Raw genomic sequence first — 22,528 nt, forward strand, 5'->3', positions numbered from 1 at the left:
CAAATTACCTAGGTCAACAATGTCCTGTCTTATCCCCCTTTTTAAATAATGGCACAACATTTGCAAGCTTACAAGTACCTCACCTGTTTCTATGGTATTCTTGATAATAGCCAGTGGTCTACTTATTTCTACCCTTGCTTCCTTAAGCATTCTTGGATAAATGCTATCTGGGCCCCCTAGTGATTTGTTATTTTTAGCTCCTGTAGCTTATTTAATACTCTATTTCACTGATGCTGAACATGTGTGTGCACAAATTGCCTGCACTGGCAGCATACTATTTGTATTCTCTCTGGTGAAAACACTTAATAAAAAAAAATATATATATATATATATACATATATCTATACACACACACACACACACACAGTACTGTGCAAAAGTTTTAGGCAGGTGTGAATAAAAAATGCTGTAAAGTAAGAATGCTTTCAAAAATAGACATGTTAATAGATTATATTTATCAATTAACTAAATGCAAAGTGAGTGAACAGAAGAAAAATCTAAATCAAATCCATATTTGGTGTGACCACTCTTTGCTTTCAAAACAGCATCAATTCTTCTAGGTACACTTGCACAAAGTCAGGGATTTTGTAGGCATATAGTCAGGTGTATGATTAAACAATTATACCAAACAGGTGCTAATGATCATCAATTCAATATGTAGGTTGAAACACAATCATTAACTGAAACAGAAACAGCTGTGTAGGAGGAATAAAACTGGGTGAGGAACAGCCAAACTCAGCTAACAAGGTGAGGTTGCTGAAGACAGTTTACTGTCAAAAGTCATACACCATGGCAAGACTGAGCACAGCAACAAGACACAAGGTAGTTATACTGCATCAGCAAGGTGAAGACAGGTGGTTGTTTACCTTCGTCCAAGAATACCCTACAGCCATGGTCAAGACTGAGCACGCGACAAGACACAAGTAATTATACTCTCTCCCAGGCAGAAATTTCAAGGCAGATAGGGGTTTCCAGATGTGCTGTCCAAGCTCTTTTGAAGAAGCACAAAGAAACGGGCAATGTTGAGGACCGTAGACGCAGTGGTCAGCCAAGGAAACTTACTGCAGCAGATGAAAGACACATCATGCTTGCTTCCCTTCGCAATCGGAAGATGTCCAGCACTGCCATCAGCTCAGAATTGGCAGAAAACAGTGGGACCCTGGTACACCCATCTACTGTCCGGAGAAGTCTGGTCAGAAGTGGCCTTCATGGAAGACTTGCGGCCAAAAAGCCATACCTCCGACGTGGAAACAAGGCCAAGCGACTCAACTATGCACGAAAACACAGGAACTGGGGTGCAGAAAAATGGCAGCAGGTGCTCTGGACTGATGAGTCAACATTTGAAATATTTGGCTGTAGCAGAAGGCAGTTTGTTCACCGAAGGGCTGGGGAGCGGTACACGAATGAGTGTTTGAAGCATGGTGGAGGTTCCTTGCAAGTTTGGGGCTGCATTTTTGCAAATGGAGTTGGGGATTTGGTCAGAATGAATGGTATCCTCAATGCTGAGAACTACAAGTACATCCATCATGCAATACCATCAGGGAGGCATCTGATTGGCCCCAAATTTATTCTGCAGCATGACAACGACCCCAAACATATCAAGCGAAAGTCATTAAGAACTATCTTTAGCGTAAAGAAGAACAAGGAGTCCTGGAAGTGATGGTATGACCCCACAGAGCCCTGATCTCAACATCATCGAGTCTGTCTGGGATTTCATGAAGAGAGAGAAGCAACTGAGGCTGCCTAAATCCATAGAAGAACTGTGGTTAGTTCTCCAAGATGTTTGGACCAACCTACCTGCCAAGTTCCTTCAAAAACTGTGTACCTAGAAGAATTGATGCTGTTTTGAAGGCAAAGGGTGGTCATACCAAATATAGATTTGATGTAGATTTTTCTTCTGTTCACTCACTTAGCATTTTGTTAATTGATAAATATAAACTTTTAACATGTCTATTTTTGAAAGCATTCTTACAATTTACAATTCCTCTTGGCACAATAAGACATTTAAATCACTGTCACGTTTATTATTATTTTCAATCAACCTTTATAGCACAATGTATTTTGTTTGGTTATGTACAGTAAAAAACAGTAAGTACATTAAGTAAAAAAATAAATAGAAATAAAAATGTATTCAGGGATGACATATGGCCTCCCCAATTATTATAATTGAATCCCTGCTAATGTTCCATTAATGCCATGGGCTCTAGTTTCATTCTTTAGCTGCTTCTCTTTGCTAAATGCCCTGTGGCATGTAGATTGGAATACAGCATGGTCAGCTTGGTTTCATCTCTCTTTTTGCCACACAAGAGTATGACATTTTTTACTGCCCTTTGTTTTGCTCACCTTTTGCCTCCAGCTGAGCAGACGACACCTTCATGGGCAGAAGGCTGTCCCTGGTGTCAAGGAGCAAAGCCTTTAATTAGGTTTCTCATTATAGAATGTCTTTCTATTCCTATGCTAACGCACTATTTTCAGTTACTGATATCACTACCTTTTCATTTTTTCCATTACATGGTAGTAATTCCATTCTTTACAGTTTAAACTTGTCCGTGGGATTGTGACAGAGATAGAATGATTCTTGGTGATAAATCTTCCTCTCTGTGAAGGCGCTGTGTAAAGGGAACAGAGTGCCCTTGACTGGACGGCCAGGCATTAATTCCCAGGGTTAGGCAGAAGTCGGCCATCTAGAAAGGGGGCGGAGCTACCATACACTAAATCATCAACCTGGTAGGGCAACAATGTGGCAGCCGCGGATTGGAGGAGCGGTTGCAATCTTTAACCAAGGGGGTGTGATTGACGGTACATAAGGGGACGTAGCGAGGTGATATGTTCCTTCGTATGGTTAAATGCTGAACGGAAGGAGAACGTAAAAGTGTTTTGTTTGTCTAAAATCTATTTGTTTGTTATTAGACAGCTAACACAATCCGTCACTGTCACTACAGGCCAGCACAAAACCAGACAACACTGCACTTTGATTTACGATAAATTGTATTTGCACCATGAGCACTACAGCACTCACTTTGGACTGGTTTTGTGTATTAGTGTGTGCTTAAAAATACAGTGTATATTATTTCGAGACTGAACCCGTAGATTTAGTGGAGCAATATGCATCGCTTTGTATTTCCTGTTCTCTTTACTGTTTACTGCTGTCATCAGACTTTGGATTCCAAATAAACCATCATTTCACCAGTACTTGCTTGTCCTTGTCTTGAGCACTGCATCTCCTCTACACCTGCGCACTGCAAGCCATTTTGCCACAGGGATTTAAAATGTTCAAGCACTGCGCTGCCTTGTTATAGCTAAATGCTCTAAATCGTCACCTGCTTGCAATTCGTGGTGCTGAAAAATGAGTGCTCTGTCTGATTGGTCCTTAGTGTTGCACACCAATGATGTTCTACAGCGTTGCACAAGGATTATTTAACTGGGGGCACAGGTAAATGATTATTTTGCTTCAACCAGGCTACCAAGGCTAGCCCCAGAGCAGTGCACAGTAAGAAACCCATGAGACACTGAATTCTGTGGAAATTAAAATCAATATCTGTGAAAGAAGCAATAGCAGAGAATACTTTTTCACAACATTGGCCTACCCTGAGCAAAGGCTTCCTGTACGTCCCCTCCAACGCCGGTGAGAGAGTCCTGAGGTGTGTGGGTTGGCGTCGAGCAGGCAGATGCAGAGCGGATCGGCATAGGGATGGGCCGGCTGATGGTGTGGCTGGGAGAAGAGCGAGGGGAGCCTGCCCCTTGTGTCTGAAACACCAGAAAAGAGTTATTGATGGTCAATTTAAATCTCTGCCAGAGATAACACAGCTAATCATTAATATGAGGAAAAACTGAGGGATTGTGCTCCAGGGCCAAATCACTCTGACCCTGAACTCAGAAACAGCAAAAAAAAAGATCCCTGGTGTCAAGGTTGCTGCTACTTGTTATGAAATATGTCAGCAAAGATTGACACGCTTTTTCAACAGCACAGGTCCTAGGAGAGCTCATGTACAGCCCGTGCGGTACAGTAAAACGTAACAGAGGTGAAGACAGCTGTTAAATGTGCATTCCTTGATTTGTAAGGCAAGATACTACTGCACAATTCAAAAGACATTTGAGAAGAATGTATTTTAAACAGCCAGCAAGTATTTTTCTATTCATTCAATAAACATTTTCTGTATTAAAGCACCAATCCAGTATCACTTGAAGTCAGTACGTGACTCCCTGGTGTTTATTGTGTATGGCTAATAATACTGATCAAGTCTCACACATCCCTTTCCCTCATAGGCTGAAGCCAGAGCGTGCACTGTAAAATTCAAAGCTTTATCACACACTTTACTGTCTAATTTAATTCTGATATGGTTCATATAATTACAAAACATAATGAAAGCACATGCTGTTAGTTAGAATGCTCCTATTTTCTACATCCTAGGAGTGCAGTTACAATGAATAAAAACTGGTGTTAAAAGAAACTAATTATGTAAATTATATAAAAATATAAACAGCATGCATAACAGCACTGTAATATTGTGGTTTCACATACAATTTAGACAGCAGGAACTGTACTGAGACAAGTAATTGTTTTCAGCTACATTTCAAGAAGTGCACCCAGATGTTGCTTCAACCTTAACCAATAAAGATAGCTGTTTAACCACAACAGCTGAGTGCATTTTATTTATTTTACTTAATTTAAATTACTTTTTTTTTTTTTTTTTTTTGTAAAAAAAATAATTCATAGCTTCATCACTGTAATGGATTTTGCCTCTTAAAACATCTACAATTTATCTATGTATTGCAAAATTGTTCTATAACTTTAGAATGCCAGTCAATTAGGTTGCAATTAAGTGGAACTGCCTTTGTTAACTGTGGTTTCTTTTTCTTTTTTTACAAATTCAAAAGAACAAAACCACTGTCTTCAGCAGAATAAATAAAAAATAACCAATTAGACAACCAAACTATCAAGTCACAGATAAGACGCAAGGAAAAACAGGCAATATTAAGTATGGTATTAACAAACAGGTAATGAGAATTAAGTGGAATTATTAATTTAAACCTTGATATGCTTTTAAAATGAGATGTATCTAGTGCATCAATTTTTTGGGCTACAATCTGTGTGCTGACTGGTTAAAATTAATTAAGTGTGCAGTTAATGGTGAAATCTCTACATTTAGCGACTGGCCTTGAATGCAATTTCTTTGTTTTGGTCACTGCATTCCACTTTCCACAAACACCACTGCGTTAGTCATTCCACTTGAGAAACAGAAAGTCAGAAATCTCAAGCCCAAGGCCTTGTAAAAAGCAAACTACTGTATTAGCGTTAAATGTTAGGTCTGTTTGCCCCACTTGAGACTACAAACTTACTGCCTGCTTCATTTCTTCCTCCTGTAGAAAAGGTTGATCATGAAAAATGTAAACTTCAAAGTGTCCAATTATATTCAAATCCTTTCACCAATCTACCCAGTACAGACAGAATAAGTACACATTTATTACAATAAATGACAAACTTCAACACATAAATGTATGTGTATATACATGTGTATACACTCTAAATATTTTATATATATATATATATATATATATATATATATATATATATATATATATATATATATATATATATATACACACACACACACACACACACACACACATACATTTACATATATATATATATACATATACGTATATATATACACACACACACACATATATATATTTCATGTATTATAATGATGTTTTGTTATGCTTAACCTACATTCTGCATCATGTTTGTGTTTTAAGAGGGTTTTCAACCATGTATCAGTAATAACAAGAACAGGTTATACGACACCTCAGGGTATTTTGTTTTCATTTAGCCCTAATTAGAAGAAGCCTGATGCAGCATTTGAATATTTCTATTACAGTACAAGTATTCCTTTACATATTAACATGAATAATAAGTGAAGCTGTTGTAGTTTTATCAAGAGTGCCACATCACTGTGTGTGTTTATTTAATTATACAATACAGTGCTACCCCTTTATAATGAGGTTGTCGGGGGTCCATAATTAAGAGACCACATAATTTGTGTTTCATCTTATAATGAATATAGGCATTTTTGTTCCCGGAATGATTTACAATGCCTACAAGCCAAATTAATATTGTAGCATACGGTGGAAAATGAAGGAAGGAGACACACACAATTTGCAGGTACTCGAATCCACGGTTTATTGGGATGATTATTCCCAGCCCGTTAGCCTGGGAAACACCAAAAATAATAATAAAAAAAAGTCTTATAGTCTCACAGCAGCACATTCACACTGCAGCTTGTCTCACTCTTTAGAACAGCATATTTTTCAATCTTATCAAGAAAACCTCTTAGTTTTTCTTCGTCTTTTAGCCATTCGTGCAATGTAGATTCTGCAACATTCATATCTTTTGAAACTGCTGCTTGAGTTTCACCTTTTCTTACTCTGTCCAGCGCATCAAGTTTAATTTTAACAGAGAAAGACTTTTTTTTTTTGCTGGTAATCTCTAGGGTGTATTTTCAAAGTGTAACCGCTAGTTGATTTACTTATTTATTTTTAAAGGATGAAAAAAACTTTCTAAAACTAGAACCAAACAATAACTAATATAATTCAAAGCCTCATGAAGTTGTTTTGTATTTTTTAACATTAACAACATTTCTAAATATAGGAGTAAACGAAAGAGTGGATCTAACCCTTTATATATCCAAGTGAACAGTCTCACCTTCAGAAGTTTCATGAGTCCCTCGAGCTGAACCATGAGCTCTCTGCGGCTCTCCTGCAGAGCAGACATCCTCTGCTCCAGCTCGTCCTTCCGTTGCCTAGGAGAGGAGAGAACCCAGAGATTATGAAGCACGACCTGCACTGATCAGTGTCAAGAGTGCAACCATGTCTGCACCACAAATCACTTCCACTGGCTTTTCAATCTTTCACCGGCTTCTAACCTGATTTTTTTTAGCAGACATATGCTATTATTTATTTTGAGATTTAATCCAGTTGTTAACAGATTCCCTGAATACTCTTTGACCGAGATGAGATGTACTGTAAAGAAAATTGACCACTATTTCTGCTGCAAATGTACTGGAATAGAAATCAGGAACTATTTGCACCATTAGTTGGTATTCCAATGCATAAGACCTACACTGCAAGTAATGCAAATAGTTTTTATTGTAATACGATAGCACTATGATCCTCTCTATCATTAATTACCAAGGATGACAGGAACTTATTTGTTATGCATCATTATTATAGCTCAATATTTGCCATGCCTGTTACTGGAAAAAAAATGTTTCATAAAAGATTCCTTAAGGCTGATTCTGGATAGGAAAAGTGGGGAAGGATATTAGCATTGTGCTGTGTACTGAAGCCTGTGCAAAACTGACAAGCTTTCCCATCTCACTTCCCTACAATCATTCTTAAGGAGGCTTTATATTAAAAAACATTTTTTGTTAGAAAGCAACAACTGGGTGATACTGGGTCATTCAAGAAGCAATAGCTGCTCATGGGGGGAAAATGAGGTAAAAAACATGGATATGCCTACTGTAGGTTTCACTGTGGGTAACTCAGGGACCACACTGCTTCATGTATTTATATTTGGGGTTTTAATCGATTCATGATTAATCGATTCATCATACCTGTAGGCTTTGATCGATAAAAGAATAACTGATCGCTTAATCTTGTCTATCTATCTAGGACTACAACTTGCAACATTTGCTCCTCTGTGCTTTCTTTTCACAGCAGTATCATTTTAGTTGCAAGTACGTTGATTTTTCTTTTTATGTATGTATTTCTTTCAAATGGTGCCAGAAAATTAACATTGAAAAACGTGTCTGTCTTATAAATTGTGTGGCTTAGTGATTCAACTACAGTAGTTAGTGTTTGCTGTTAGGAGTGCTACAACTTAAGCTGAAGAAAGCTAAAGAAATTTCCAATACTGGACACATTTATATAAAAAAGAAAAGGGGCTTTGGTCGGCCAGGGTGACCTTGGCTCACTGCGCACCGGTGCCCCCTGTAGACTGGCTGGGCACCTGCGGGCTTGTCTGTAAGCTGCCCAGAGCTGCGTTGTCCTCCGACACTGTAGCTTTGAGTTGGCTGCATGGCAGGCCTGCAGAGTGAAAAGAAGCTGTCGGCTGACGACACATGCTTCGGAGGACAGCGTGTGTTCGCCTTCGCCGATCCCGAGTCAGTGCAGGGATGGTAGCGGTGAGCTGAGCCTAACATACAATTGGACATTTCAAATTGGGAGAAAAAACAGGGTAAAATCAATTGGCGACTACGAAATTAAAAAACAAAAAAAAATAAAAAAATAAAAACCAAAAAACCACCACCACCACCACAACAACAACAACAACAACAACATTAGCTGGCTTTATGAAACACTTGCAGTAAAAAGTGTAAATTACATCTAATCGGGGCTGTAGTTCAAGCATGTAGTCAGTGCGTTATTTTGGCAGCTTCAAACTTGCAAGAATATCAGTTCATATTCCTATTTGTATAATTGGAAATGGCAAAAATCAAGTTCTTGTATATCCGGGAGACACATGAATAAACATTACCTGGATTGGTTTCACAACCATCTGTCTGGAAGTGGTTTTCTTTAAACAATCGGCCAGCTACAATAGCATTACATTATGGTAATAGTTTGTATTTGTAATTGTCTTTCAATGCAATTTCATATCACTAGCAAACAGGTGTATTAATCGATCAGTAGATCATATGATTAATCGATTAATAGGAAATGTCAAGATTAAAACCCTAATTTATAAACCAATATATTTAATCCCCACGTCATTTTTGTTCAACTCTGATCTACCAGAAACATCAATAACTATAATCCCTAACCTAATTTGATGTTTAGTACAATCAATCTCGCGGCTGTCTTTCCAAACCCTCCACCCTCATAGGGCTGAAACCCTCTGCAAGTCCTGTGGCTGGCTGTAATTTAGTGTTTTTTGTTGAACAAAATGGATTCTTAGTCAGACAACAAATTTATCTATGCCATATATTTTCAGATGTAATTTCCCTATGAAAAGACAACACGGCAGTCCCTAGTGTGGTTTCCTGCCAGCACAGCAGAATGCTGACAGGTATCAGAGTTAGGAGGTATGACAGCTTTACTGGCCCACAGTAGTCAGTGGGAGTATAAACTCAAGAAAGGGCAAGGAGAAAATGAAAAGCAATGCAGTTATGATCATTATGCCAAAATGGACACATGTGCCTTCAATGGTGCTGCTGACAACCGAGTTACAGGTGTTAGATGGCCAAGACGAAGCCTGGGCCTTCTCTACAAAGACACCTCGACGGGTGCTGGTGTCTGCCGTTAGATATTCTGTATTGCAGGAATCAAAAACTTATTCCATCACATTAGTCAAAAAAGCTAATCAGTTATGCATCAAAGTTTGATTAAAATTAGGGGGATCTGAAGATAAAAGATGGACCAAATTATCCCTGTCGTGATCTGTTGTGCCACATAGACTGTTTCTCAATCCAAAAACAAAGGCTAAGTTACTTGTTTGGTGTAAGAAAAACTATTAGAGTTAACGATGACAACTTCTACTCTCAGTGCCATCTCTGGCTGCCTTGAATCAATGACAGACCCAGTATAGTGCTTCAATTCATCTACAATAGCAGACTCAACATTAACTGGGTCTTCAAGGGCAAGCTTTGCGTCATAAATGTTGCACTCAGAAGTATGTCTTATTGATCGGAACGAGTGTTTAGATTTTCCTTTAACCTTGCAACTGTTAACATTTGTTTGGATTTTATTATGTAATCAGTATATACAATGGAACGATGCTCTTAGTTTTATTTTAAGACAACAGCTGAAACAAACTGACAAAACTCAGCACTGCTTCATCAAACCTGTAATCTAGCAACCTTCAAAACCAGGTTTTCATAAGCACTGCAGGCACACTCATAAAAACTGTGTGATGCGAAATCACTCACATCTCCAGTACATGTCTACACTAGCGTTTCATGATTTTTGTTGATTCCGAATGGTGAGTCTATTTCCATCCCTGTTTACACACTCCCTGTATACACACTATATATATATATATATATATATATATATATATATATATATATATATATATATATATATATATATATATATATATCTTCATTTTTCTCATGCCAGGATAACTCTTCCAAAAGAGGCCTTCAATTACACAGCCAATCAGATGATAGTACTGCACCTCACTATGACCAATATTCACAGTACCAGTATATAACAGAATACAGCTGTCTGTCAAATTTTAAAACACATCTTTGGAAGTGTTTTGGTCAAATGACGAGAATATGGTTACAGGGGTGTGCAATTCATACCGCCCGTCGCCCGGGACAACAAGTTTTGCCGTTATATTTGCCCGTCGGACAAACAGTTTTTATTTATTTTATAAAATTGAATTGCGGAAGTCTAGCACCTACACACAAACATTTTAAAAAGTGTTTACGTCCCACCCCTGTCACTTCTGATTGGCTAGCTGTGGAAGAAGAGCCTCTGGCAAGGCACAGACTAATCTTTTAAACTTAAGATATTGTTTAAGTTTTTTGTAAATTAGCCAGTAAGTGATACTGCTTTCTTAACACATGAATGACATTTAAATGCAGCGATCCAGTAAAGTTACAAAAGGTATTAGCGCATCAGAAAACATGGTGTTGTGTAATTTATAAAATTATTTCTGAGTCAACTTTATGGTCAAGCGTGTACTTGTTGGGATGTTTTTTTTTTAAATAAAACGATTTTTTTTCTTTCGATTTTAGGGTTGCTAACCTAGTTTGCCACTTACCATATTTACATATGTTTTTAATTAAACTCTATATTAAAAAACTATACTTTTTTCCCCTATATATGAACGGAAGTGATATTAGTTATGTGCAATCCATCGATTTGTGAAACTAGTAAAACATGAAGATTGACAAATTGAAATGCTTAGATATGAGGTTATCTTTACAATATTGTATTATTTTAAAATAAAATACAGACTGCAATATCATGGCACTGTGTCCATTCGTTTATGTATTTATTTTTCAGTGAGAGTAGTGGAGGGAAAGAATTACACACACACACACACACACACACACACACACACCACACACACACACACACCCACACTGAAACCAGGATCACCCTGCTGCTGCAGCAGTGTTCCAGTTAGTCATCATGGGACAAGATGTTAGAGGAGGACAAATAGCTGTAATATGTTATAAAAGTATAGAATAGAAATAATCAAAAGAAAAAACAATTTGTCTTTGCAGAATTTGATGGAGCCTACTGTAAATATGGTGTGCATTTTGGTAGAACAGTAAAAAATGCAGATTAACTTGACAGGTTATACACAAGTCCTTTAAAAATCTGAGGTTCAGCAGTTACAGAACTGAAAGAACGTCAAGAAAAATCAGAATTCCACACAGCAGCAGTAATAGTTGGCAATGATTTAGCATCTGTGATGCAACAAACTAAAATACTTGTACATTAGGACTTTAATTCAGCTTATAGAGAAAGAGTGGAAAAAAACTGGCAGAGCTATTTATATATTTGAATAACTCCCAAGTATTGCTTATTATGGTTGTAATCTTATCTTGTTACTTAAATGTATTAACAAATGGGTTCCAAACTGCATTGAAAGGAACATTTCCTTAAAGTACATTATATATTTGTTGAGGTGAGGTGGATTCACAGGGAACCTTTTGTGTATCTTGAAGAATTTAGTGAACCTGTCAAGCTACAAGGCTAGATCCGCCCCTGTTAATCACTAATTGAATGATTGTGTTCACTGTTCAATAAAAACAAAATCCTACAAGTTGCATTCTACTTTTTTGTGTGTGTTTTGTGCGACGGGGAGGGGGCAAGTAGCATTTTGTCCCTTGGACAACTTTTTTTCAAAAACTGCACACCCCTGTGTTTGCAGAAAACATTATTTTGCCACGTAAACAAGAAAAAATAAAATGTAATCAAGGGGTTAGTCGTGCTCTTTTACTGATAGATGTCTTTTACCTTCCAGTTAGGAGATATCAGTTTAACCGTTACGTTTTCTTAATATTTAATTTCTTACCTGTTTAATATTCTGAGTGTTGTCTATGGTTCCCTATTGTTGTTTCTGACTGGATCAGTATTTGCAAAGTTTACTATCTTTCAAACTATCTTACTATTTAATTAAACATTGCTTCTGAAAAGACATCCTTTCCATCTTACTTAAAGTCTTTTAAGTGGCTATTTTAAGTAGAAAATCATACAGAACAGACATAGTAAGATATTTAACAGCCAGGAAGTTAAATACAAGGAAAATGTAGATGACAGAGTATATAGCAGCCCTTTAACCAATGCGATGCGGGACAGTGTGTGTGTGTGTGTGTGTGTGTGTGTGTATGTGTGTATGTGTGTATGTGTGTGTGTATGTGTTAGTGTGTGTGTGTTAGTGTGCTGGTAGGTATTACTATCAATGTGTGGACAACATTTGAGAAAACGTCCCCACAAAGATAGTAACTCCTGAAAAAAACAATGTTGTGGGGACGCCCCCACTTTGTAAAACACCTTTTTAAGAACTAAATATGCCTTTAACTAAACTAAAAGTGCCTAGAGTTAGTCAATATAAAGGCCCCACAAGTATAGGAATGTAAACATGAGTGCGTGCGTGCGTGTGTGTGCGTGAGGAGGTTGGGGGGGGGGCATGCATGCGGCGCTGTACCTGAGAAGTCGGAGTTCTGCTAGGAGGGTGGGGTTCTGCTGAGCCTTTTCAGGGCTGTGCTGCGAGGCCTGCTCATGCTCCAGACGCAGCCTCTGAATCTCCTGGAGGATTTCTCTGTTAGAGACACAGTAAATAAAACATACAAACACATCACAGCATGGTTTCTTACTGAAACCGCCAGCGCAATAAAATCGATTTTAATATAAAATAGAATTATACAGTGCACTTTGAAGGGACTCCAATCTGCTCTATACCAGTCAGTCATCACAGCTAAGAGATACCTTGGGTCACTAGATGGCTATACTGTACAACAAGTAGTATACAAGATAAAACCTATTTGATTTACCAACACAAAGAGCAGATCTCATTAAAAGTAATAGAAACAACAGCAGCAAAAAAAAAACAAGAAAAAAAAATTAGCAGAAGGCTCTCAAAAGATATTTTATCTTTGGATTTAGAGTGTCCAATTATTTCACCCCCTGTTTTTCTCTTCAATTTACAATGTCCAATTATGTTAGCCTAATCCCACTGCCAAGCCAGTCGCTGTTTATAACAACCAGGAGCTGGAAAGGTCATCTCCACAGCTGTTCACTCAAGCTCACTAGGTGCCTGGCCAGTAGGGGATACTGTGCTCTGCAACTTACAGTCATAAAAGCATCCAGCCACTGTGACTAATATCTGAATAGAAGAGAGAACCCTCATTCTATTTATTACAGCACTTCACATTCTACATTCACTTCAGTTATGTGACAGGAGCAGGATAAACAACAGCTGTGGTTTCTAGCTCAGGTGTCCTGATAAAAACACACATACCATTCACTAAACTAACTGAGATGGAACTCTATTTAAAGTCATACTACCATTATGACAGAAAATAATGTTCAGTCATCCGGGGGGAAAAAAACAAAAAAACACCACAGGATGTATGCAGTATTTAATCATCATTAACCAATATTATATGGGCATTTACCCAGTATTTATTTTCATTTTTTGACTACCTACTGTTGCCAAGTCAACCACATTGAGGAATAGGGAACAGTGTCGTCATTTATCACAGCAAACAAGGTTAGCAGGTTGGCTACTAATACAGTTCTACGTTAGTATTTGTGCTGTGGAGCTGTACAAGAGTTAGTTTGTGGAAGACAGCATAAGGAATAAAGCTTTGGAAAAGGGACTCGCCTGTTTTTGCTTTCTAGTTCTGCGATGAGCTGCCGCTGTTGCTTGTTTGCATCGAGGGTAAAGGCAATGTCTGAAGCAGCCCGCTGCTGTTGTGCTTGTTGCTAGAGGAAGAAAAAAAACCAAAAAAAAAAAACCTAAAAAGGTTAAAAAAAACAAAAAAAAAAAAAAAAAAAAAAAACACCCTATGCAATGACTTGGACATAACCAAGGTGAAACAAACTTCAAACTGTTTAGATCTATGAAACTGGTGACTATTTGTGTGAGTAGCAATCTCTGTGGAATGCAGTTCAGTCCTTGGCTATTTAAAATATATTTTAAAAAATGGTTAAATGTACAGTGGCTTGCGAAAGTATTGACCCCCCTTGGCATTTTTCCTATTTTGTTGCCTTACAACCTGGAATTAAAATGGATTTTTATTTGGATTTCATGTAATGGACATACACAAAATAGTCCAAATTGGTGAAGTGAAATGAAAAAAATAACTTGTTTAAAAAAATTCTAAAAAATAAATAACAGAAAAGTGGTGCGTGCATATGTATTCACCCCCTTTGCTATTAAGCCTCTAAATAAGATCTGGTGCAACCAATTGCCTTCAGAAGTCACATAATTAGTTAAATAAAGTCCACCTGTGTGCAATCTAAGTGTCACATGATCTCAGTATATATACACCTGTTCTGAAAGGCCCCAGAGTCTGCAACACCACTAAGCAAGGGGCACCACGAAGACCAAGGAGCTCTCCAAACAGGTCAGGGACAAAGTTGTGGAGAAGTACAGATCAGGGTTGGGTTATAAAAAAATATCCGAAACTTTGAACATCCCACGGAGCACCATTAAAGCCATTATTAAAAAATGGAAAGAATATGGCACCACAACAAACCTGGCAAGAGAGGGCTGCCCACCAAAACTCACGGACCAGGCAAGGAGGGCATTAATCAGAGAGGCAACAAAGAGACCAAAGATAACCCTGAAGGAGCTGCAAAGCTCCACAGCGGAGATTGGAGTATCTGTCCATAGGACCACTTTAAGCCGTACACTCCACAGAGCTGGGCTTTACGGAAGAGTGGCCAGAAAAAAGCCATTGCTTAAAGAAAAAAAATAAGCAAACACGTTTGGTGTTCACCAAAAGGCATGTGGGAGACTCCCCAAACATATGGAAGAAGGTACTCTGGTCAGATGAGACTAAAATTGAGCTTTTTGGCCATCAAGGAAAACGTTATGTCTGGCGCAAACCCAACACCTCTCATCACCCCGAGAACACCATCCCCACAGTGAAGCATGGTGGTGGCAGCATCATGCTGTGGGAATGTTTTTCATCGGCAGGGACTGGGAAACTGGTCAGAATTGAAGGAATGATGGATGGCGCTAAATACAGGGAAATTCTTGAGGGAAACCTGTTTCAGTCTTCCAGAGATTTGAGACTGGGACGGAGGTTCACCTTCCAGCAGGACAATGACCCTAAGCATACTGCTAAAGCAACACTCGAGTGGTTTAAGGGGAAACATTTAAATGTCTTGGAATGGCCTAGTCAAAGCCCAGACCTCAATCCAATTGAGAATCTGTGGTATGACTTAAAGATTGCTGTACACCAGCGGAACCCATCCAACTTGAAGGAGCTGGAGCAGTTTTGCCTTGAAGAATGGGCAAAAATCCCAGTGGTTAGATGTGCCAAGCTTATAGATACATACCCCAAGAGACTTGCAGCTGTAATTGCTGCAAAAGGTGGCTCTACAAAGTATTGACTTTGGGGGGGTGAATACTTATGCACGCTCAAGTTTTCTGTTTTTTTGTCTTATTTCTTGTTTGTTTCACAATAAAAAATATTTTGAATCTTCAAAGTGGTAGGCATGTTATGTAAATCAAATGATACAAACCCCCAAAAAATCAATTTTAATTCCAGGTTGTAAGGCAACAAAATAGGAAAAATGCCAAGGGGGGGTCAATACTTTCGCAAGCCACTGTAAAAACGTGGCTTTTATTTAATGTTCTTACGGCTCTGCATGGTCCAAGCAATCCAGCCACCATGTTCACTATGTTCATCAATCATCAGAATCCAATTTGTCACCAAGATACGACAGGGTTCTAATCCTGCAATCTCTTCTCAGAGGTTAATCAGAATCCAGCACTGCTAGAAGCACTCACCGTTGAAGCTGCGTCGGCGGCCAGCCTGGCTGCATACCGGGCAATCAGCCGGTGCTCTTCATCCAGACGGCTGGTGCTCTCCAGCATGCTGTCAAACACACAGGGGAGAACAGTTACTTACTCTGCTCATGGCCGTAACTAGCTATGAGGACAGCAAGGCTGTGTCCTCGGTTGATTTTTTGCATCATCAATGCTGATGCTCATGTAAAAATTCTGGTAAAGAACAAAAGACTCCTTGATTTTCCCTGTTGGTTTGCCATGTAACATAGGTTTGGAGGTTGAATAGTAAATACCAAGCAGTCATATAAATACTGCAGCTATAGCTCGAAACCTAAGTTTGACCTTGGCAGAATGTCAACTCTGGTTACAACGCTGACTCTGCCCTCACTTACAGTACAGGTCTGTTCCACAGCTTGTAAACCTGCTGCATCTATTGTCAAATACTGATATAGAGTACAGATGATAACCAATCCAGCATATTGACAAACTACAAGGCAATGCATAGGTTTTTAAAAAATAGTAATAAATTCATTAATCTACTGGGAACTAAGGTACAGGTAATACTGTTTTAAAAACAATTGTCTAGAAGTTCTTAATCTTAGATAAACAAGCAACTAATGATTTAAACTACAGAAGCACATTTTTAACTGGATTTCAACAATGTTGATTACAAGAACCAAAGCAGCTTGAATAACTTACAATATAAATAACCTAATAAATTATTTCAGCAGAAATAAGAGAATATAGAATATGACACCAAAGTCAAAGAATGTATCCCCAAAAGGCAGTAATATTAAATATTTCAATGGTAATCAAATGCACAAGCCTAAAATGGGGACAGTATGACTGTATTCACTTTATATACACCCACCAGAGCGCTCTCAATTCAAAATATTATGTAAATAATTATTACAGGAACATTTTAATAAAAGAAGTTGCAAACAAGGAAAATGGGTCAACATATGAAGGACAACTCTACAATATGGCAAACATTTCCAAATAAACTTTGAAGACAACAATACCAAAATAAAACAAAATGCCTGTAAAAAATAACACCCCTTTTTAGTATAAAGAAATTACAGGTTCAGCTCCATTCTTCCATCAGCTGTAGGCAAGTTAAAATCCTGTGACATACATGGCAAGCCGTTTTAACACTGAATCCTCAATTGCTGATATCAGTAATGTACTGATATACAAATTTTATTTCCAATATCAACAATTCTATTTCTGATAACAAAAATCAATGATAATAAACATCCGATCTGAATTTTCAATATAAAAAATGCATGGTAACGAACACCCGGATTCAATTTTGGACTTCAAAAACGCATACTGATTAGACGTAGACTTCCGGTCAACACATTTGTAACCTGGGTATGCCAAGAATGCCACGGCTCATAGGGTTGATAATGTTTTTGCTAGGCTCGTTTTCATCTATTGAACAGGCCAGAACAGATGTGTCCAAGATGTGTGAAGCTTCAGAGTTAGTGACTTTAACACGCAGGTCTTTTCAAAGATGAAGAAAAAGAGATTCAACAATTTATCGTATGGTCATAACACATTGTATAACCTATATATAAAAAAAAAACAAAAAAAACAAACAAACAACAAAAAAAACAACTTTCTGCATTCAGAATGCTTTAGCTGAGCATTACTACTTTTCTCTTAATTACTCAAAACTATATAAGCCTTGCGAGTTCCAATCCTGCCTGTTCATTCCTGTTTATGAAAAGTCTGAGATCATGGAGACTTTGCTGCAGCTCGGCTCTTGTTTCACAACTGAGGAAATGTTCAATTCTTCTTAAATTTATTATTGCCGCTCCCGCTGGCCTGCAGCTTGTAGTTGGAAGTGCATTTTCTATGAATTGCTCGTAAAACATTGTCCATGTCACGAGAATGCTCAGACATTTTGCCAAACACAAAACAGACATACAGACAGGGTGTAACAAATCACCTAATTAGTATGCATTTTTGATATCAAGAATTCAAACCGGATGCTCATTAGTCAAGAAAGAAATTACAATACTGGTATCAAAAATGCCATTCCTGATATCAAAAATACAATTCTTGATATCAGCGGTTGAGGATTAAATGTTAAAATGGCTTGCCATAGACATAAAACTGTACCTTCCAGATTTCAACTGATGTCTTTAGATTATGTCCTTCTGACATTTTAATATCTTTAAAATCAATTTTCTTAGAATAAGAACCAGCGATAATGTTGCTAGTGCTAAGTGAGCTCACAAAAATATGAGGTTAAAACTCCTTTAACAATGGGCTCTACTCACAAAGCTTTCACTCATGAGTTGTTGTGACAGGCTGGCGTCACGGCCAAGCTGTTACCGACAGGAAGAGAGACTCAGAGAAAAGAAAGCTGCACTGAAGCACTAATGCGCATGTTTAATAAACAAGGACAGCGGACAAAAACAAAACAAAACATATTTAACAAATCAAAATGGCCTACACAAAAACTCACGGACATAAAACAGAACAGCAACACACCACCTCTATCACCGACATTAACTCTCACTTTAACAACCAGGATTACCCTTTTTATACACCTGTGACTGTCAAAGTTTGTTTTTATGAATGAAATAACGTTTGAAAATGTACAAAACATTTTTTTTTTCCTGTTAATAAATCATAGATAGTCCAGAGCATAAAACTTTATTTTATTCATAAAAACAATCTTTGAAAAAAACATTCTTTAAAACAGCTCATGAGTTAGGCCCTGTCCACATTATATAACCTATCAAGAACCATACTCAAAAACGTTTTAATTAAATCAGGCTCAAAACGTCCACACTAAAAGACTGTTTCATGTTTAGTCAGGCTTAATGTGTACAAACACTACTAAAATACTTTGGTTACAGTTCCTAGCAGGGCAATGGGATTTAATATGACATTATCCCACCATGCACTGTATTTTATGTTTACAACCTGGCAAATACGGAGCCGTGCCCACAGAAGACATTGCGCAACTTAGCTTTGTTTCTTAAAAACACAAGGTACATTTTATCATAATGTGTGCATTTATTTTTAAAAACATCTGATCATATTGTTCCATCATTACTATTTTACAGCATACCTCAAAAATTGTATACAGTACAGCAGTATTGATAGTCATTCCCAACTTCAAGCACCTGTTCTCAGTACTGTATCTGTAATGTCCACGCGCCAAAACATCAGAAAGCATTTGGGGATATTGGAGAATAGACATAAAATGTAGTTTGGTATTACAGCGTCCACACTTCTTACAAACTGCACTACCTGATGCAATCTAATTTAGAACAGGACTCGAGACTACCCCCCGAGGTGGTCTCAAGTACTCTTCTCGATTATGGTATTAAACTCTGTGTATTGTAGACGGTTTGAAGGCATAGTGTGGAGAGGGCCAAAGCTTTGTGAATAGAGAAGCTTACTAGAAGCTTATTTGGTCCAATTAATTCATTTAGGGTACAGTTGGAACAAAAACCAGGAGGGACACCGGCCCTACAAGACCAGGACTACACACCCCTGCTGTACATTATATAAGCTGCTAGGTTTTCCCAGACTAACATAGAGCTCACATCACAACATCTAAACCTGTATTTGTATTACTACAAAATTATGCTTTCATGCAATACTGACTGAAGATACAGATAGCAATTTACTATTTAAAAAAAAAAAAAAAACACCCAGCAATAACATAGCATTGCAAAATTCACCTTTGTGTCACCATCTGACACCAGCATGAAAAGTTGCAGGTGCTCAGCTTTACTAACTTGTCTACACTGCTCAACAGGTGCTGCCTCAGTTGGCTTTTTAGAAAACGAGGCAGTCAAGACAACAAAGAGGTCTAGATTCTCAAAACGATTTGCTCCGAATCGTCAATTGCACTATTTTTATTTGGGGACACACGCTATTTACAATTATAAAAAAAATAAGAAACAACTCACAAGCCCCAGCATCGTGTCATCTATCATTATCATCGTGGCGTGTTATTAAGTTGTGAAAATACCATGCTAATGATGTTTTGGAGTAAAATCTAGCCCAGGGAGAACATATCCCAGGACTTGGGAAGCTTAAAAGCAACACAGTTGTTTTCCTAAAGGTAATTATATTGGCAAGACCTTCACATTCAAGAGCAGGTTCAGCGTGCAATAGTATAATTCTGGCATCCTTATGAGGTGGCAAACCTGCACTAACCGTGTGGGGTTGCTGTGCAGCAGATTGACATACAGCATGATGAGAACATGTTCATCAGCAAGTCTATCGGCAACATCTAGGCTGTAGGTTAACCTAGAACAGCGTGGTTATCCAGACAGACACAGAAAGAAGACAAAGTGAGTGAAAATGACAACAAAAAAGGGAAAAGAGAAGTGTCCAAAAAAGAATGGCATGAGATATATAAATAAACTCTGTTTTAAAATGCTCCTCTCCACCAATCTCTAGTACATTCTTAATTCTTAATTCTAATCAGAAACTGTTGCAAAGAAATTGCATGCAGTACCTACAGATTAAAACCTTGTGTCTTCAATATAGTATACATATAAAACAAAGTTCCAACAACAAAACTTTTGAATTTGTTTTAAAGGAAGGGCAGAGTGTTGAAGAGGTGTTATCTTACCTACATTTGAATTTACAGTAGACAATCTCATTAATCCAAACCAGTCGAGACCCTGACCATAATCTAGACCGTACCAAAAAATGCTGCATTTGTTTTATGCTTTTAAAAGTTATACCGTAATAACCCTTTGAACAAATAACACAACTGTAAATGTTTTACACACTTAAACTTGTGAAGATGAAGTTGAGTTTTAAAGGTTGAGTATTTCATTATGCTGGTGTGATTTGAAATATAGGTCAGTTCAGACTAACAGGTTTGAACCAAAGACAGTCTACTGTACTTGACATTCAACTTTTATTGCATCAAATTGCAAAAAATTTGAAAAGCACTATTAATGAATGTATATTGATAAAGTTGCTGAAATCTTAAAAGACCTTTTAATTAAAGGGTTATCTAGCTATTGAAATCATTCCATAAATTCTCTCCATTGCACACTTTCACTCGTCATGTAAATTTCACATTCTGAGTTTTGAAAGAAATAAATGACAACTGCAAACATTTTAAAATGCTTTACTTTCAAGTAGTCTTTTAGACTTGTACTTCCTAGGTGAAATGACCTACAACGTACTGTACACGTGTAACAGACTATCTGAGTTAACAATGTTTATTTTAATTTAGTAAGATACCAGATTATTATTATTTAAAAAAAAAAAAAAAAAAGTTATAATATGCACTTTTTTCAAACCTGCAAATGAGAGACCTATTCAGGTGAACGGAGATGCATGACAGGTGAGAATTATATACAGTCAGCACTCACATACCCGACCCTATACAATTTTGACTTCAGTGATGGTTAAACGACAGTGATGTATGTCTGACTACTTCATTCTGGCCCATTCCAACCCTTGTCAGTTTTTTCAGGGAACACAAAAATGGTACAATGTTAAAAAATACATAGCTGAAAGGGCTGTGTTTTAAAATAAGTAGGCTTCCAATTAGATGTACTGTAGTTGGTTTTGTTGGTACAGTACTATATTTTCAACAGAAGTATTTTAATTCAGAATGATATGAATTTGAAAATGTCACTTGCTAAAAGAGACAACTGTGGACATGTGGACTGTAATGCAGTACATACTTTTAAATCCGGTATGTATTGTAGCAGTATGTAAAATTCTCCATTAACGACCCAACAGCAAAATGAAATCAAAATGTTACCTATGCACAGAACTCTGTAAAACATAAAATTCAATGCAATTTAGCAAAAGATAAAAAAAAAACACCACCACCAGTTCCCAGAATTAAAACAGTATCCAAATCCAGTATTCAAAATTGCAGAATATAGTGCTCGATAAGGCCTTAATGTCACAGTTCACTTGCAAATGAAAATACACAAAAGCAACTACAAAGATCACAGATTTAAAAAAACAAAAAACCAAACAAAACAAACAATATCTAAAACTGTTTAATGATTAACTGTTACATTACTGTAGCATGTCTCGCTTGCTTTGTTTTTGCTGCATTTTTGTCAGGTGAAATTGGAGGAATCACCCTAACTGCACAATAAAAAGAGACTGATTTTGCATGGGAGAACAAAAAAAAAACGTGGGCTGTGACAGATAACAAGTACATTGTAACATTGAAGAGATGGGCTTTGTCTCAGAAAACTGGTGACAAAGTCGGAAATCGTGCGTGAAGTGTAAGTGCATTATATATATACACACACACAACGGGGATAGATGTTATTCTTACTACAAGGGAGGTAAGACGTGACTGACGTGTATCTGGGTAACGGATATTCGAGTGCTGACTGTAATTACTTTATTAGTTATATTTTGACAAAGCTTGTCTTTTTATAACAGTTGAGTCAAAGATATGAAAAACAACAGTGGGCTTGACTGAGAGCTCAAAGACGCCTGCATAAGAAACTTTGCCGGCTTAACCTGAACTCCCCTCTCCGAGAACGAAGCCGATCAATTCTATGCAGACCA

The 22,528-nt window shown here is 37.6% G+C and overlaps 1 protein-coding gene across 19 annotated transcripts in view; it reads right to left on the reverse strand.

Moving 5' to 3' along the window:
• dtna (dystrobrevin, alpha) overlaps positions 1 to 22,528 on the reverse strand; it is a 97,777-nt gene that overhangs the window by 16,974 nt on the left and 58,275 nt on the right. For 10 of the 19 annotated variants that reach the window (XM_041247660.1, XM_041247658.1, XM_041247664.1 and 7 more), the window contains 7 exons: positions 20,180 to 20,272; positions 15,992 to 16,079; positions 13,853 to 13,953; positions 12,674 to 12,787; positions 6,707 to 6,803; positions 5,341 to 5,361; positions 3,588 to 3,747 (listed from right to left, as the gene is read on the reverse strand). In XM_041247660.1, the coding sequence (XP_041103594.1) occupies positions 3,588 to 3,747; positions 5,341 to 5,361; positions 6,707 to 6,803; positions 12,674 to 12,787; positions 13,853 to 13,953; positions 15,992 to 16,079; positions 20,180 to 20,272 (674 nt within the window). The remainder of the gene's footprint in view (positions 1 to 3,587; positions 3,748 to 5,340; positions 5,362 to 6,706; positions 6,804 to 12,673; positions 12,788 to 13,852; positions 13,954 to 15,991; positions 16,080 to 20,179; positions 20,273 to 22,528) is intronic. The other 9 variants (XM_041247663.1, XM_041247670.1, XM_041247672.1 and 6 more) reach the window with 3 other exon arrangements.

Source organism: Polyodon spathula, chromosome 4 (assembly GCF_017654505.1).
Source record: "Polyodon spathula isolate WHYD16114869_AA chromosome 4, ASM1765450v1, whole genome shotgun sequence".
In the NCBI taxonomy this organism is placed as follows: Eukaryota; Metazoa; Chordata; class Actinopteri; order Acipenseriformes; family Polyodontidae; genus Polyodon; species Polyodon spathula.